The 13,532-nt window shown below is 40.5% G+C and overlaps 1 protein-coding gene and 1 long non-coding RNA gene across 4 annotated transcripts in view; both read right to left on the bottom strand.

The window, feature by feature from the left end:
* Nucleotides 1–7,933, bottom strand: part of LOC102202461 (MTSS I-BAR domain containing 1) — a 66,548-nt gene extending 58,615 nt beyond the window's left edge. For all 3 annotated transcript variants that reach the window (XM_005752037.1, XM_005752036.1, XM_005752038.1), the window contains exon 1: nt 7,497–7,933. In XM_005752037.1, coding sequence (XP_005752094.1) covers nt 7,497–7,568 — 72 coding nt within the window. In that variant the 5' untranslated portion in view covers nt 7,569–7,933. The remainder of the gene's footprint in view (nt 1–7,496) is intronic.
* A 4,324-nt stretch (nt 7,934–12,257) lies between these two features.
* Nucleotides 12,258–13,526, bottom strand: LOC102202176 (uncharacterized). The gene is made up of 3 exons (XR_312275.1): nt 13,430–13,526; nt 13,118–13,381; nt 12,258–13,034 (listed from the first exon to the last, which is right to left on the bottom strand). It is a non-coding gene; the product is annotated as an uncharacterized LOC102202176 (long non-coding RNA).
* Nucleotides 13,527–13,532: the final 6 nt, after the last annotated feature.

Genomic DNA, 13,532 nt, shown 5'->3' with positions numbered 1-13,532 from the left:
GCTGCTCATAGGGGTCATATGATTGTTGGGTTTTTCTCTGAATGTATTATTGTAGGACCTACCTTACAATATAAAGCGCCTTGAGGAGACTCTTGTTATGATTTGGTGCTGTATGAATAAAACTGAATTGAATACTGTATGGTGGATATGTCAGCCCTAATTTCCTTTGTTAACGTTACGCTGGCAGGTGGTAGCAGATTTGCATCTGCACACAATATATGTGCCACACTGATTCGATCTTCTTCAAGTCTCCGAAAAATACAAAAGCAAATGAGTGTCTTTCATTTCTGTGTTACAGGATAAGCACAAAGGGTGCTGCTACTGCTGTTTATATGTTTTTACTATGCTGATTTTCAGTAGTAGTACCTACATTTAATTAAATCAGATGCCAGCCAAGAGTTCACTCCCCACGAGTCAATGTCAGCACCACTACAATAAAACAAAGTGACCCATTTGGCCAGAGAACCAAAGTCAATGCTGCAGCTTTGTCCGTGATGTTTCCATGACAATCCTGACTCACAGACCAGTCTAACCAGCAGCCCGCTGCAGAAAGAGACCAGGCTTATTATAGGTCTGAGGTGATTAAGGCTTCAGTTCAAGACAAATGGCAATTAGCATCAAGCGAATGTGCTCATGTCCATTACTTACACTCCCTCTCTCACACATGAAAGCCGTGTTGTTTAGTTGTAGCAAAAAACACTTTACACACTGATGTCATCACAACATTAATGTTCAGTCTTAGTTTATCTGAGGTTGTTGGGTGGAGAGAGTTGTGTCTACTTGCTAATCAGTGCGTGTGTGCGTTTGTGTATGCGAACGACTGTCTTAAAGGTTTTACTTCTTAAAGTTTATATAACTGAGTAATCAGCCCAATGAATTCCAACTCCATCGCCCTGGACTGCAGCGGGTCCAACCTCCGTGATCACGGGATAGAAGCACACTCCTCACCTGCTGCTGGTTCTGGTGTAATCGTTCACGGGACATCTTTCGAACAGGAGTACTACCTCATATATCTTTGGTGAACAAATATACACACATGAACACGAAAATTGGGGTGACTCAGGAATGGGTCGTCTACCAACTGGAAAGTCAATGGATTAATCCCAGATTCCTCAAGTTCCGCATGCTGAAATACCCTCAGGAAAGATCCTGAAGCTCAAGTTGCTCCTAATGAATTGCTTGGAGTGTGAATGTTAGAAATCATGTTAGATCAAAGCACTGAATGAATGTGTGTGTGACTGGGTGAGCGCTCGGCTGAGTAGAAAAGTGCCACGCAGGTACCAAACCAAACGACCAACCACCTCTGTTTCAACCCGATTAAAGGTCACCGAGTCAGGACTGATTTGGGAACCACAGGGGGTGGGCAGCATGCACAGGTCACCAGGTCGCTGACTTCTTCTATAACATACAATGCCAAAATGAATCGACCATTTTCCACCTGATAAAACCGACCCCCTCCTCGAGGTCTGTTTTTTTGTCCCGCTCTGGATCGGCTCCGTCTGATTAAGTCTGGGAGTGATTAATCATGACATTATGCATATATATAATATTCCTGAATATTTACATTTATAGATGTAGGTGTGGGTACGGATGTAAGCATGCATGTTTATATCTACAGTATATAGGAGGATAAGGATTATTTTATAGCATTTATTTTTTGTCCGATCTTTCATTTGATGTCTGACTTAACAAATATATATAAATGCACTCATATACTTTATGCGTCACACACACCCACATATCCCTAATATGTCCCCACCCAGTGGTCTAATGGTTCCAGTTTGTTTCTTTATGTGCCCGTCTTGTTTAATTGCTGCCCTGAGGTAAATGCTGTAAAACACGTTAGCAGCAACTTCAAAATGAGATGGAGGGGAAACTAATGAGTTGATAATGGCCTTGCACTCTCATTAATGTCTGACGTCCTTTTTAAAGAATGTCCCGGATTGACTCACATCCATTTATTAAAAAGACACGCAGGAGGAAACTCCTGGAGGCTCGGTCAAAGTCTTCTTCTGCCCTATGAGCTGCTCCTGTGGGCTTGGATCTGCATTATCCTGTTTGGGAAGCTCACTGCTGTCAGGGATTTAAAACCATCAGCTAACCTAACAGGAGTTTTAACATGAAATACTTCGATCTAGTAGCTTAATCAGTAAAAACCACTTTGATTACTTGTGTTTTATACAACTGTGCTCTTATTTAAGATTCTTCAGACAAAACAAGATTTAACCATCTTCATTTTATTAGTATTGCTTTGGTTTATGTGAACATAGAGTTGATCAGTTTTGTTTAGAAAGGATGATATTCATCTGACATCCAATGTAAATAAATTGTTTGGCATTAAAAAGTGGAAAACGGTCACATTACTCTGGAGCTCCGCATACTTTCTGACTTCCTTTACTTTTCATTCAGACTGCATGACTGAGTCTCTCCTCTACCCACATATTAAAAACAACCCATCATTTCCAGCAAACAACCACAGACGGGCTCAGCGAGTGTATACAAAGCAAATAATGGAGCATATTCATTAGACAGACAAAGAACCTGCTGCATTTTAAATCACATACTTCCTCAATACTCGCTGCTTTGAGCATATAAGCACGTTCATGCATTCACGTTCATGCTTACCCTCAATAGCTGCCTCATTGGAAGCAAAATGTAGGAAAAGGATTACAAGCTTATTTCCAACCAGCAGACGTTATGTTACCACAGCTGATGGAAACACTACTGCTAGCTAGTTACATTGTTTGTCTTTTGTGTTGGTTTGGTGTCATTAGGTCTGTGATGTATCACAATATGCATGAAAATGCTGGTAAAATTTTTTACATGACATAAAAATGTCATAAGGTAAGATCAATGCTATACAATGAGGCAATCCTGGGCATGTCTGAGAGTAAGAGCAGTTTAGTATCTACAAAGGAGCTACGTCAACAACCTCCAAAAGGCACAGTGCACATCCCACAACGCTTGATTCACACACTACAGAAGTACAACAACAAAGCATTCAAACAGAAGTTTGGGACATTTATGTCTGCTAGATGCTAACACACATCTTTGTCTCTGTTATACAATCCATCCACTTCAGGGTGGCGGGGTAAATGTCCCACGCTGGACAGCTCGCCAATCTATAACAGGGCTAACACATAAAGACAGACAACCATTCACATTAACATTTACACCTATGGACAACTTAGAAGCATCAATTAACCCAACCCCACTAACTGCATGTACTTGGACTGTGGGAGGAAGCTGGAGTACCCAGAGAAAAATCAGACAAATCAGGCTTAATCCATCTTTAACACCATAAAGATGCTGCATGAAGCACGTCAAAGAAACGATCTAAACCCACGGTTCACTGTCCGTTCATAATGCGAACGCACAATGAAAGTTTAAAGGCACACGCAGCTCAGAGTCAAGCAGCTCACAGTATAAGAGGATGAACCCGTTTCTCTTCCAGGGAAAAACATCCAGATCGGTTCCACTTAAACGGATCAACAGTAATGTGTCTGCTTCCATTTAAACAGCACAGTGATGTGGAGCTGATGGACTGCACGCTGCCAAACACCCTCACATTCATACAGCACGATGCAGGAAACCTTTTGCATGTACACAACATGCTAAGCACATCATAACAAACTGAGCGTGAAATATTTTGAAGGGAGGATATGAGTGAAGTGAAAAGAGGCCACAATGCTTGTTTTATGCCCTCATCTTAATAAAATGAGGGTAGGAGGTCAAGCTCATGAGCGCAGTTACATGACACCTAAAGCCAAACAGTGCCATGAACAACTGAAAAAGTAAAACCACACTAAAAGTTCTCGACTGTGCTTTTCCCAGCAGGCCCTAAACAGTCATTCTTTCATGGTGTGTATCAAGAGGAAGAACTTACAACATGAAACCTTCAAAGCTTCCAAATGTTTGAGGACCAGGTGACAGGAATCCAGCGTCACTTTAAAAGCGATACAAAAGCGATCACTTTACATGTTAACACAAAGTATGACAGAGGGAGTCGGGAGGCTTTCATCAGGCCGGGCACACCACAAACACAAACACGCAGACAAAACGTCTGCATGTAAAAGACAATGAAACGCAGGAGACTGGAGTCTCCCCACTGACAGAGTGGAAGCCATTTCCACCCACACACATTTACACTAACAAAAGGAAACCTTTGACCGTCTGTGACTCACATGTCTGATCCAAACGGCGGTGGATGATGACGATAATTCAGCAATTAAGATAAAAATGAGAATAAAGTAGCTTTAACTTTCGTGTGTATTATTAGGTGCTCATGATGTCAGAACCTTTGCAGGAAAACAGTGCATTACAAATCTTAATTGAAAAAAAAAAATCAACCAATTAGATTGATTCAATGGCTTGGGTCAGGGCCCAGCTACATGATATCAGCAGGAAAACAGCCTGAAGATGTCAGGAGTCGGGTCTGTAAACGACTGATGACCGTTTTATCTAATCTAGCATATGGCTGACAACAATCAGTGCTGCACCTTGGACTGTTCACCATGACCTAAGAATACATTTGGCTTCAGACTTTTAAAACATATCCACACTACGGGCATCCAAAGCGCTTTTCCATGCCAACACAGCACGTTTGCCACCATCTTTGTGGTGCTTCGCCGGCACCACTTTCTGGTGATATCACTCAGGTTGTGAAAAATGTGCAAGCTACGACTTGTCAGGGGACCAACGCATAGTCTGTCATTTGTCTCCCACTCTAATTACCTGATCTGACATCTTCTTAAACAACAGCATTGTGTAGTGTGAACCCCGCATTAAAGAGCTTTGTGAACCAGAGACTAATTTACAAAGGGGCCAGGACCTCACTGTTACAGCAGGGGAAGGTAAGACGTACGTGTTGTACCAGAAAACCTTGTAAATGTTAACAAACAGAAACTTCAACTTGTTACAAACCATTTAAAAGCCATATTAAACTGAAAACATTACAAATATCAAAACTATGGAATGGACTCATTAATTTAATATGAGATTTGAAAAATCTGGTGAAATATCTCACAATTAATTCTTTTTATTTATTTACTTTCCAAGGAGCCTCCCTAAGAAGCTAAGAGTCGATCGTTAACATGTTTTAATGTAACATAAAGTAAATAATTTGTGAGTTATATCAGAGAATCTGCAGAAATCTCTGATCTTCACCGCAGCACTGCATTATGACCTGTGACAAAGGTCATTTATTTCTGTTTTATTTTTATAGCACTCAATTAATATCAGATCATGAGTACAATAAACTCAGGTTTATCTCAATTTAGAAATGAGAAATTAGAAGTCAGGTCCTTAAAACATTCCAGCAGTTCAACTAATTGATCTGGCTTCATGGATAGATAGAGTCGGGTATCATCTGCATAACAATGCAACTAAAGGAAGCGTGGTCCTAGCACAGAACCCTGCAGGACTCCAGAAGAAGACTGCCTACTTACATGAACAAACTGGAGGTAATTCCTTGTAACTTGCACATCAGTGAAGGCCCCACTAATGCTGAATAATATGCACAGGTATTGGCACAACAACAAGGAAAGAATACACAACGAGTGTTGTTAATCAACAGCATCCTAATACTGTCAGCGGCTTGAGGCGACTGCTGTGGTGATTTGGCGCTTTATAAATAAAACTGAACTGAATTGAATCCTGAAGTCCAGACTTGCCTCACAGTGAAAACATCTGAGCCAAAAATATAAAAAAGAAGGACTCCAAGCAGCTGAAATCCTAAGCTTTGGCTTTCTAAATAACAGCAGGAGGTCTTCTAAGTTGCCAAATATTTACTGAGTGTTGTCAAAGGTTACAAAAAAAATGCCTCAATTCTTAAATAAACTGTTTCTTTAAATGTAGAAAAGACTGAGATCTGTGGCTTTGTTTGTTTACTCTACCTCTGACTGTCCTGTTGTTACTTTACCCAAAGACAGTGATGCTGACTTTTACAAAATAATACACAGTTTGACTCATCAGGAGCTCCATATTCAATATCCAATTCAGATAAGCATCAAACTATAGAATGAAAACAGACTGAAGATATTAGCTGGACTCATAACTGGCTTTGTTAATAAAACTCATTTTGTTAATATCTGGTCTTAGCTGTGCCGTGTCCTCAGAAAATGAATGCTTCATGTCTTCAGGTCTATTTTGGAAAACAGATCTTCTTCTCAGAGAGATAATCTGACTCAGTAAAACTCATAAACCCTGAACCACAGCCAGCCTGGCGCAGCAGGACCCAGGATGGAGGGGCTGATGGGAAGTCTCTGTAACGTACTGCTGCTATTTTACTGGTTTGTCACCAGAGTTCATCTACAATTAACCACTTCTCATCTACATATACTGATTATTACACAAAGTGCTGCTATTAATTTACTTCTGTCCTCTGGTTAACGTATGGCAGCTCGTATTAGTGTCGGTCATTACGGCTTGTTGCTGTCTGATTGCGTTGCCATTTGCTCATGAGTAGCTTGCGTCTTTCCTACAGTGTATGTGCTACATGTGTATGGCAATTGATGGGTGTCTGCCAGTTACAACCTGCCATTCAAATTAAATATGGGTCATTTTGGTGGACATGCAAACACTAAAGCCCCACGAACGTTACAACAGAACACCCCAGTTACAGCCATCGGGTCTCCATAACTGATTGTGTTCTTGCTCAGGGAAATGCAGCTAATGACTCAGTTCACTGTCATTAAGCTGCCATTTATTTCCTCAATTAATCAATGATGTGTTTGACACAGAAAGGTGGAAAATTCAGTCATAAATACCCAGTTAAAAGCAACAATTAGAACAAAGACAAGCAGAAATGTTCACATTTTAAAAGCTGGAACAAATGAAAGCAGCCATTTTTAAAAGGTTTGAGCAAAGCTGTTGAATTTCCAACAAATCGAGCTCTGTCACTATTTCATGCCTGAGACTGAAATGTTTTATCTGGCACAACAATTCTGGCAGCTCTTACAGACGAGATTGATTTTGAAATATATCTGAAATGTTTTTTGTTTGTTTGTTTTTTAAAGCAGCCCATCCTAGCAGTCGCACCCCTGTGGCAATCAAAACCCCGGGAGTGTGATTTTTCCTGTGAAGCTCGGGGAGGACACCGAGCATTTTGCACTTCATTGTGTGTTTATCTCCTGCAGTGTCACTGCAACAGTGCCATTCATCCCTCCGATGCATTAGTAGCCTGCAGCTGTGTTTGGTTACCGGGATGAAGCTTGGTTTACATGCTACAGTCATTTGCTGGAGAAAGCTGCAGGCGATCAGATCCTGAACATTAAGAACCAGCAGACTGCGCTCACCTCCCACTTCGGGCTAATTAGAAAATTAATGATGTCGCTAAAATCTCCAGCACAGGCGGAACGCTTTTCTCTGGTTTTGTGCAACAGGGTCTGCAGATCAGAAGCCTCTGCAGCAGCCGCCCTGCCTTAAACATCAGATGTGTGTAACACAGATGTTAACCACCAGGATCAGGTGGAACAATCGCGTCTTTTTCGCGTTACCTTCATGTCTCCAATGACAGTCTGGAAAAGCCCCCCCAGCGCGCTGCACTCCCTCTCCATCATCGTCTCCATCTTCAGCTGTGTGAACGGAAATTACAAACACGCTCACTCGGAGCTTCTTTAGTCCATAAATGAAGCGTCGGGAAACAAACGGGCTTCACAGGGAGGGAGAGAGACGCTGTTCGGTGCGGATGTAAGCGCTCACACTTGCGCTGCAGGGTTTCCCCGGCTGAAGGAGACCAGAAGGCGGACAGAAGCAGGAGCGCAGGAGCCGGTCGGTGTCCACTCGGAACGCACAAATCCCATTTCAGCCGGAGGAGCAGAGACGCGCCAGAGCGGGGAAGCTCAACCTCACACACCAACCTGCTCCTCTGACACAGCTGAAGGAGACACGGCCCGGGAGTGCGCTTGGAAGGTCGTGGACGCGCGTTCCCGTGGCCCCGCCTTCAGCACAGGAAGGTTTTTTCTTAATGGAAAGATGAGGGTGTTGTCTTTGTGATAGCGCTGGGAAATGACTGCACAATATAAAGCTAGTGACACAGAAACACAAAGGACCCAAATAACTGCTCAAGTATGACAACCAAAGCCATTCTAAACAAAAGACACGCCGAGGCCTGCAATATTAATATTTTATTAGAGAAAATGTGCTAAAGAAATGTCACAGAAAGGCATGGCTCTGTGACAAAGAACAAACAGTCTAAATTATTTCATATTGATACTTAGTCTTTTTTTTACAGATCACAAAAGAGTTAAATTATTGTTAAGTGGAATAATATATGAAAAATGACCGTATTTAACATTACAGAAAAATCTGTTCTGTTCAAACATGTAAAAGAAAAATAATATCAGTAAAACAAATGTTTTGTTTCCAGCATTTAAATCTAAAGAAGGTAAATTGTGGTTTGTTTGCTAGAACTAGACGAGTAAAAACAGGATATTTAAAAGAATTAGTCATTAAAATATTTATTTGGGTTATTGTCAGTCTGCAAGTGAAGTTGTCCTTCATGCAAAACTTCTAAATGCAGCCACACAAAATAATAACCTACTGATCTGGGTTCTTGAACAATTAAAGTTTCATTTCATTACGAGCTCGTGATTTAAAGAAATAGAAACCTGAGTAGGACAGATATTTAAAATTATACCGCCCCCTAGTGAGTGTTTCGTGGATCTACAGGAAACAAAATCACAAAGATGAATCTTCATCTTTTCTCATGAACCAGTCTGACGCTCAGTCTGTGAGGTGAGGTGTGTTTCAGTGTTTTCATCTGTGAACCTGGTTTGCATATTGTTCCACACACTCATATATACACGTCATACATTCATTTACATGTGCATTAATATAAGTGCATGTGTATGTTCACAGTAACGAGAGCAGCCAAAAAGGAGATTAAAGAAAATGCAATAATGAAAATTCACAGTGAACCCACATTTTCCATAAAAGATATTAATGTTGAAGCATGAGCATAATTTATTAAACAGAATCATTTATTTACCAGATTTCAGTCCTGGATAGAGAGTGGACTAACAACACTCCATCCCTTCACACATAAAGGGACACTACAGAGTTTTCAATCTTTACAAACAAGAACTGGCCTAAGACAAGTAGGTTTCTTCAGGTTCCTTCAAATGTGGGATTATTTTAACAAACATTGCAATATCCCAAACCCAAACTCGGTTGAGTCAGAAATGTTTAAGATAGTTAAATGAGCATGTGTTGGTTCTCTGAGAAAGGCAATCTGCAAACTATATGATGTGCTTCTCAGCCCAGGAAGGATACTACTCAAAATATTAAGATTAAATGGGAATTGGAATCAGGGATGGGTGAACAAACGAGAACTGGGAGAGGATTTGTAATTTTCATTGGTACTCAACAAGTTCATTAATTGGAGAGACCACTGCTGGAAGAACATTATTCGATTTTTCTAAAGCCCTCATCAAACTAAATATAAAAATGGGACAGCAGAATGCTGGAGAAGATGTGGATCAGAAGAGGCACATCATTCCCATATCTTTTGGGACTGCCCTAACTTAAATAATCACTGGCTGGGAATTCATGAGACTCTGTGTGAGGTCTTTAAGATAAAATTTGATATTAATTTTGTAAATTTGTACTTGGGCCTGGTTGCTGGCTTGGTCCGGGGAGGGGACACAAAGCTCTTACAAGAGGTATTAGCAGCCAGCAAAAAATTAATAACCAGGAAGTGTCAAATCCAACTCCACCAACACTTGATTGGTTTAAGGTGGTTTTTGAAATATAAGACCAGCTCTGAATTGGTGTATCTCCCATGTACTGTACAATGTCAGGTCGACCATCTACTTCATAATTTATACCTAATGTACTTTATGTAAATAAGTTAAACATGCTGGATTATGTAAACACTGTCAAGCACCGAGATCACTTTTTGTTACCTGAATGTAAAACAAAAGGAATAAGAAAGTCTTTTTTTCCCTCAACTAAATGATATCAATGCACTTTATTGTAGCAAGTCCTTTTTTTTCATAATATATAATAAAAAAAAAGTATAAATTACTGTCAAAGTGAAGTTCATAAATGAGTTTATTATTAAAGTTTGCTACAATTTAAATGAGCCGGACACCAAAGAAAGTTTGGTCAGTTGAAGTCTTGTGCAGTGATTTCTTTTGTCTGTGTCACCCTGACGTCACCCTGACGTCTGACTTCTGGTGTTCATGGAGGTTGGAGGACATCTAATGGTCAAATATAGTCAGTGAAGCTTTGGCAGAAAACAGTATGAGAAAAAGCAACAACACACAGTGGATTACATTATCCATGTAACCACATAACAAACATTACAATCACCTCTTGGTAGAGATGATTGTAAGAGCATTCTGTTTTCTGTAGTTTGAACTATCAAGATGAGATACTGAAGCAGAAAGAACAGAGCATTCACCTCCACCCACCCATAACGGGTCATGTTTAGTCTTTACATCTTACTGTGAGCTGTTTTATATTCTTTGACCTCTGAGGACTCTATGAGAGAACACACTACACAACTAGAGAAGTAGAGAACTGTTACAATCTTGTGTCTTTGTCTCTCTGGAGCCGTTAATTTGAAAAATCCTGTCAGTCACTAGAATTTTAACGCGATAGCATTTTCCAAGATGGCCGCCTCTTCCAACAGAAGAAACAGCTGCAAACTTCAAGAAACTTCAAGAAAAAAGTAAGAAATAGTAAAAAATAACAGATGTTAAAAAATACTATTGGATTAGATATTCAGGTGGTGCAGTAGCACTGTTGTCTCACAGTGTGCAGTGCTCTTAATGGTATTTGAACATTAGTGTGGTGGTTAGAATTTCATCCAGGCCAGGGCCTTTCTGCACGGAGTTGGTATGTTGGTGTGGGTTCTCTCAGGATACTCCGGCTTCCTCCCACAGTCGAAAAACGTGCAGTGAGTGGGGTTGGGTTAGTTGGTGATTCTAAGCTGCTCATAGGGGTGAATGTGAGTGTGAGTGGTTGTCTCTCTCTCTGTGTTTGCCCTGCAACAGACTGTTGTGGTTCGTACCGTCATTTAGAAAATTCCAGTAATATAGTTACTGTTCTTGTTAATGATAAACTACAAATTTACCTCAAATTACTAAAATATCTATACTTAAGTACGAGAACTGATTCTAGAAAATAAATATCTGCTATTGAAAGAATCGATCATTATAGAAATTTTGTTTGGACTAATATTCAAACTTATTTCCAGTTTATTTTGTTTTCTTTAAACCACAGGATGGCTGTTTTCTAGTCTTTACCATTGGATTATGTTATTTTATTCACTGATCAGGACTTTGTACATGGTGTACTCCTTTTAATCTATTTTATCTAAAGTTATCTTTCTTTATAGCTTATTTTATTTTCTAACTATTATCAATTAATTTTTTGTAATGTTTTACTCATTCAAATTTGTAATTAATTTCTTTGATTTGTGTTGTTAATTATATGTCAGTTATTGAAGCATGTCATTTCTTTTATTAGCTTTTTAATCATCTTTGAAACACTTTGTTCAATAGAGTTTGACTGATTTAAGCAGCTACATCTGCCTTGGTTGCTTTACATCTGCTGCCTTGCAAACCGTAGCCTTTCATGCAGTTTCTGACTGGAGGTTTCTTCCTGTTAAAAGGGAGTTTTTCCTTCCCACTGTCATCAAAGTGCTTGTTCATAGGGGCTCATAATTGTTGGGTTTTTCTCTGTATGTATTATTATAGGGTCTACCTTACTATATAAAGCGCCTTGAAGTGGTTGTTGTTACGATTTGACACTGTTTAAATAAATGAGGGAGTAAAAGATCCATAAAGCAAATATATGTTACTGCAGATGAACTGCAATGCACTTTTGACTAAAGTGCATTTTGATTGAATGTAAAGCAAAGCCCACAACACTGTACTGTAAACGGTGTGCTACAAAATATCTATAAAAAGTTTTACAATAAATGATATCTCTAAAGTATGGTAAAACCCCCAAACAAGCAACAGACACTACGAAAGCTGAAAATGGAAAACCAACAGCGAGTTCATTGGAGCTGGGATCGGATGGTGAAGCGTCTCCTGCAGTCAAAGCTGTGTCATTTTGACCACACAGACTCGCTGCTTAATGACAGGGAGAAACACCACACACACAGGAAGTCAGTGTCCAAAAAAACAGCACTGTCATTATCTCCCCAAACTGGAGATGACTAAGCTAATAACAGCTATCAGAGGAGGAGGGGTGGGACGCTGTTTGAGCAAGAAGCAGCAGAAAAGTGAAAAGACAAGAAAGTAGCATTTGATGATACATCCATGAGATATGTATATTAATACTCAAGACTTTTTGTCCAAAGACAAAGCAATAGTGAATATTCTCTACAGAATAAAAACACTTTAATCCGAGTCTGTTAATACAGTTTACTTTTAAGGCACAAAAAGACAACACCTGATACTGACAGTGAAGGCATGATCAAAGTTCACAACTGGGCCCCAAAAACAAGACACCCACACCTTTCAAAGCTATAATCGCTGCTTGTGCTTTGAATTGCCTTAGTTTATGCTAATCCCTAATAGTGACCACCTGCTTGGCAGACTACCACCATTTTCCGTTTAGCATCTGGTTGGTTGTAGTCCTGACTGGACTGTAATTTTTGCCATTGATAGAAGGCATTAAACTGCCATGTTTCCACCCCTTGTTCTTGAAGTGAAAATTGTGGTTGTGAACCCTGAACACTTGGGGAAACATTAAAGCTAAGCAGGTTTGCTTTGCTAAGCTACACAACTGTAAGATAATTACAGTCTTTGGGGCTTAAGGCCTGAGAGGAATTTTATGTTTAACTATTTCAGGGGGGAAATAAAAGTGCCTTTTGTGCATCAGTTTGTATATTGCAACATTATGGTAGCAACAGTACAAACCTAGATCTACTGAGCAGCTCAGTTTATCATGAGAGCATGCATAAAACTGAACAAACAGGAAGTTTTAACAATAGCCAGGGACTGCAGCTCTGTGCACTTTATTAATTTAAGAAAATCTGATGCCATGCCAGAACGAGCTGCAGGTGAGGCCAGAACCTGAGGAGAGAAAAATAAATGGAGTTTTTATAGCTTCTTAGAAACAAAACAAATACAAATAAAAGACAACCATTCAGAAATACCTATTGCTAACATCTGTTGTAGATGGGTGCCTGTTGCTGTGGCCACCTGTAGAGATTTCTTAATGAAACTGGAATGGGTCTGAAACTTCTTGGGTCAGCCAAGTCCCACATGCCAGATTTGGTTTGCAGCACACCTCCACTTGGAGAGTTGGCTTCACTGCCCTGGAGCTTGCTGACTTCGTAGCGTGGCTGCTGGGGGAAAGGCTGAGGCTGGGCCTGGGGCTTGCTGGCCTCGTAGTGTGGCTGCTGGGGGAAAGGCCAAGGCTGAAACTTACTGGACTCGTCGCCCAACTGTTCACGCTCGGGTTGTACCTGGGCATGGAGCTTGCTGGCCTCGTAGCGTGGCTGCTGGGGGAAAGGCAGAGGCTGGGCCTGGGGCTTGCTGGCCTCGTAGCGTGGCTGCTGGGGGAAAGGC

Source organism: Pundamilia nyererei, unplaced genomic scaffold (genome assembly GCF_000239375.1).
Source record: "Pundamilia nyererei isolate P.nyererei 1_Seehausen unplaced genomic scaffold, PunNye1.0 scaffold00340, whole genome shotgun sequence".
Classification (NCBI taxonomy): Eukaryota; Metazoa; Chordata; class Actinopteri; order Cichliformes; family Cichlidae; genus Pundamilia; species Pundamilia nyererei.
Note: the sequence above shows the minus strand (reverse complement) of the source record. Positions and strands in the feature narration are given on the sequence as shown.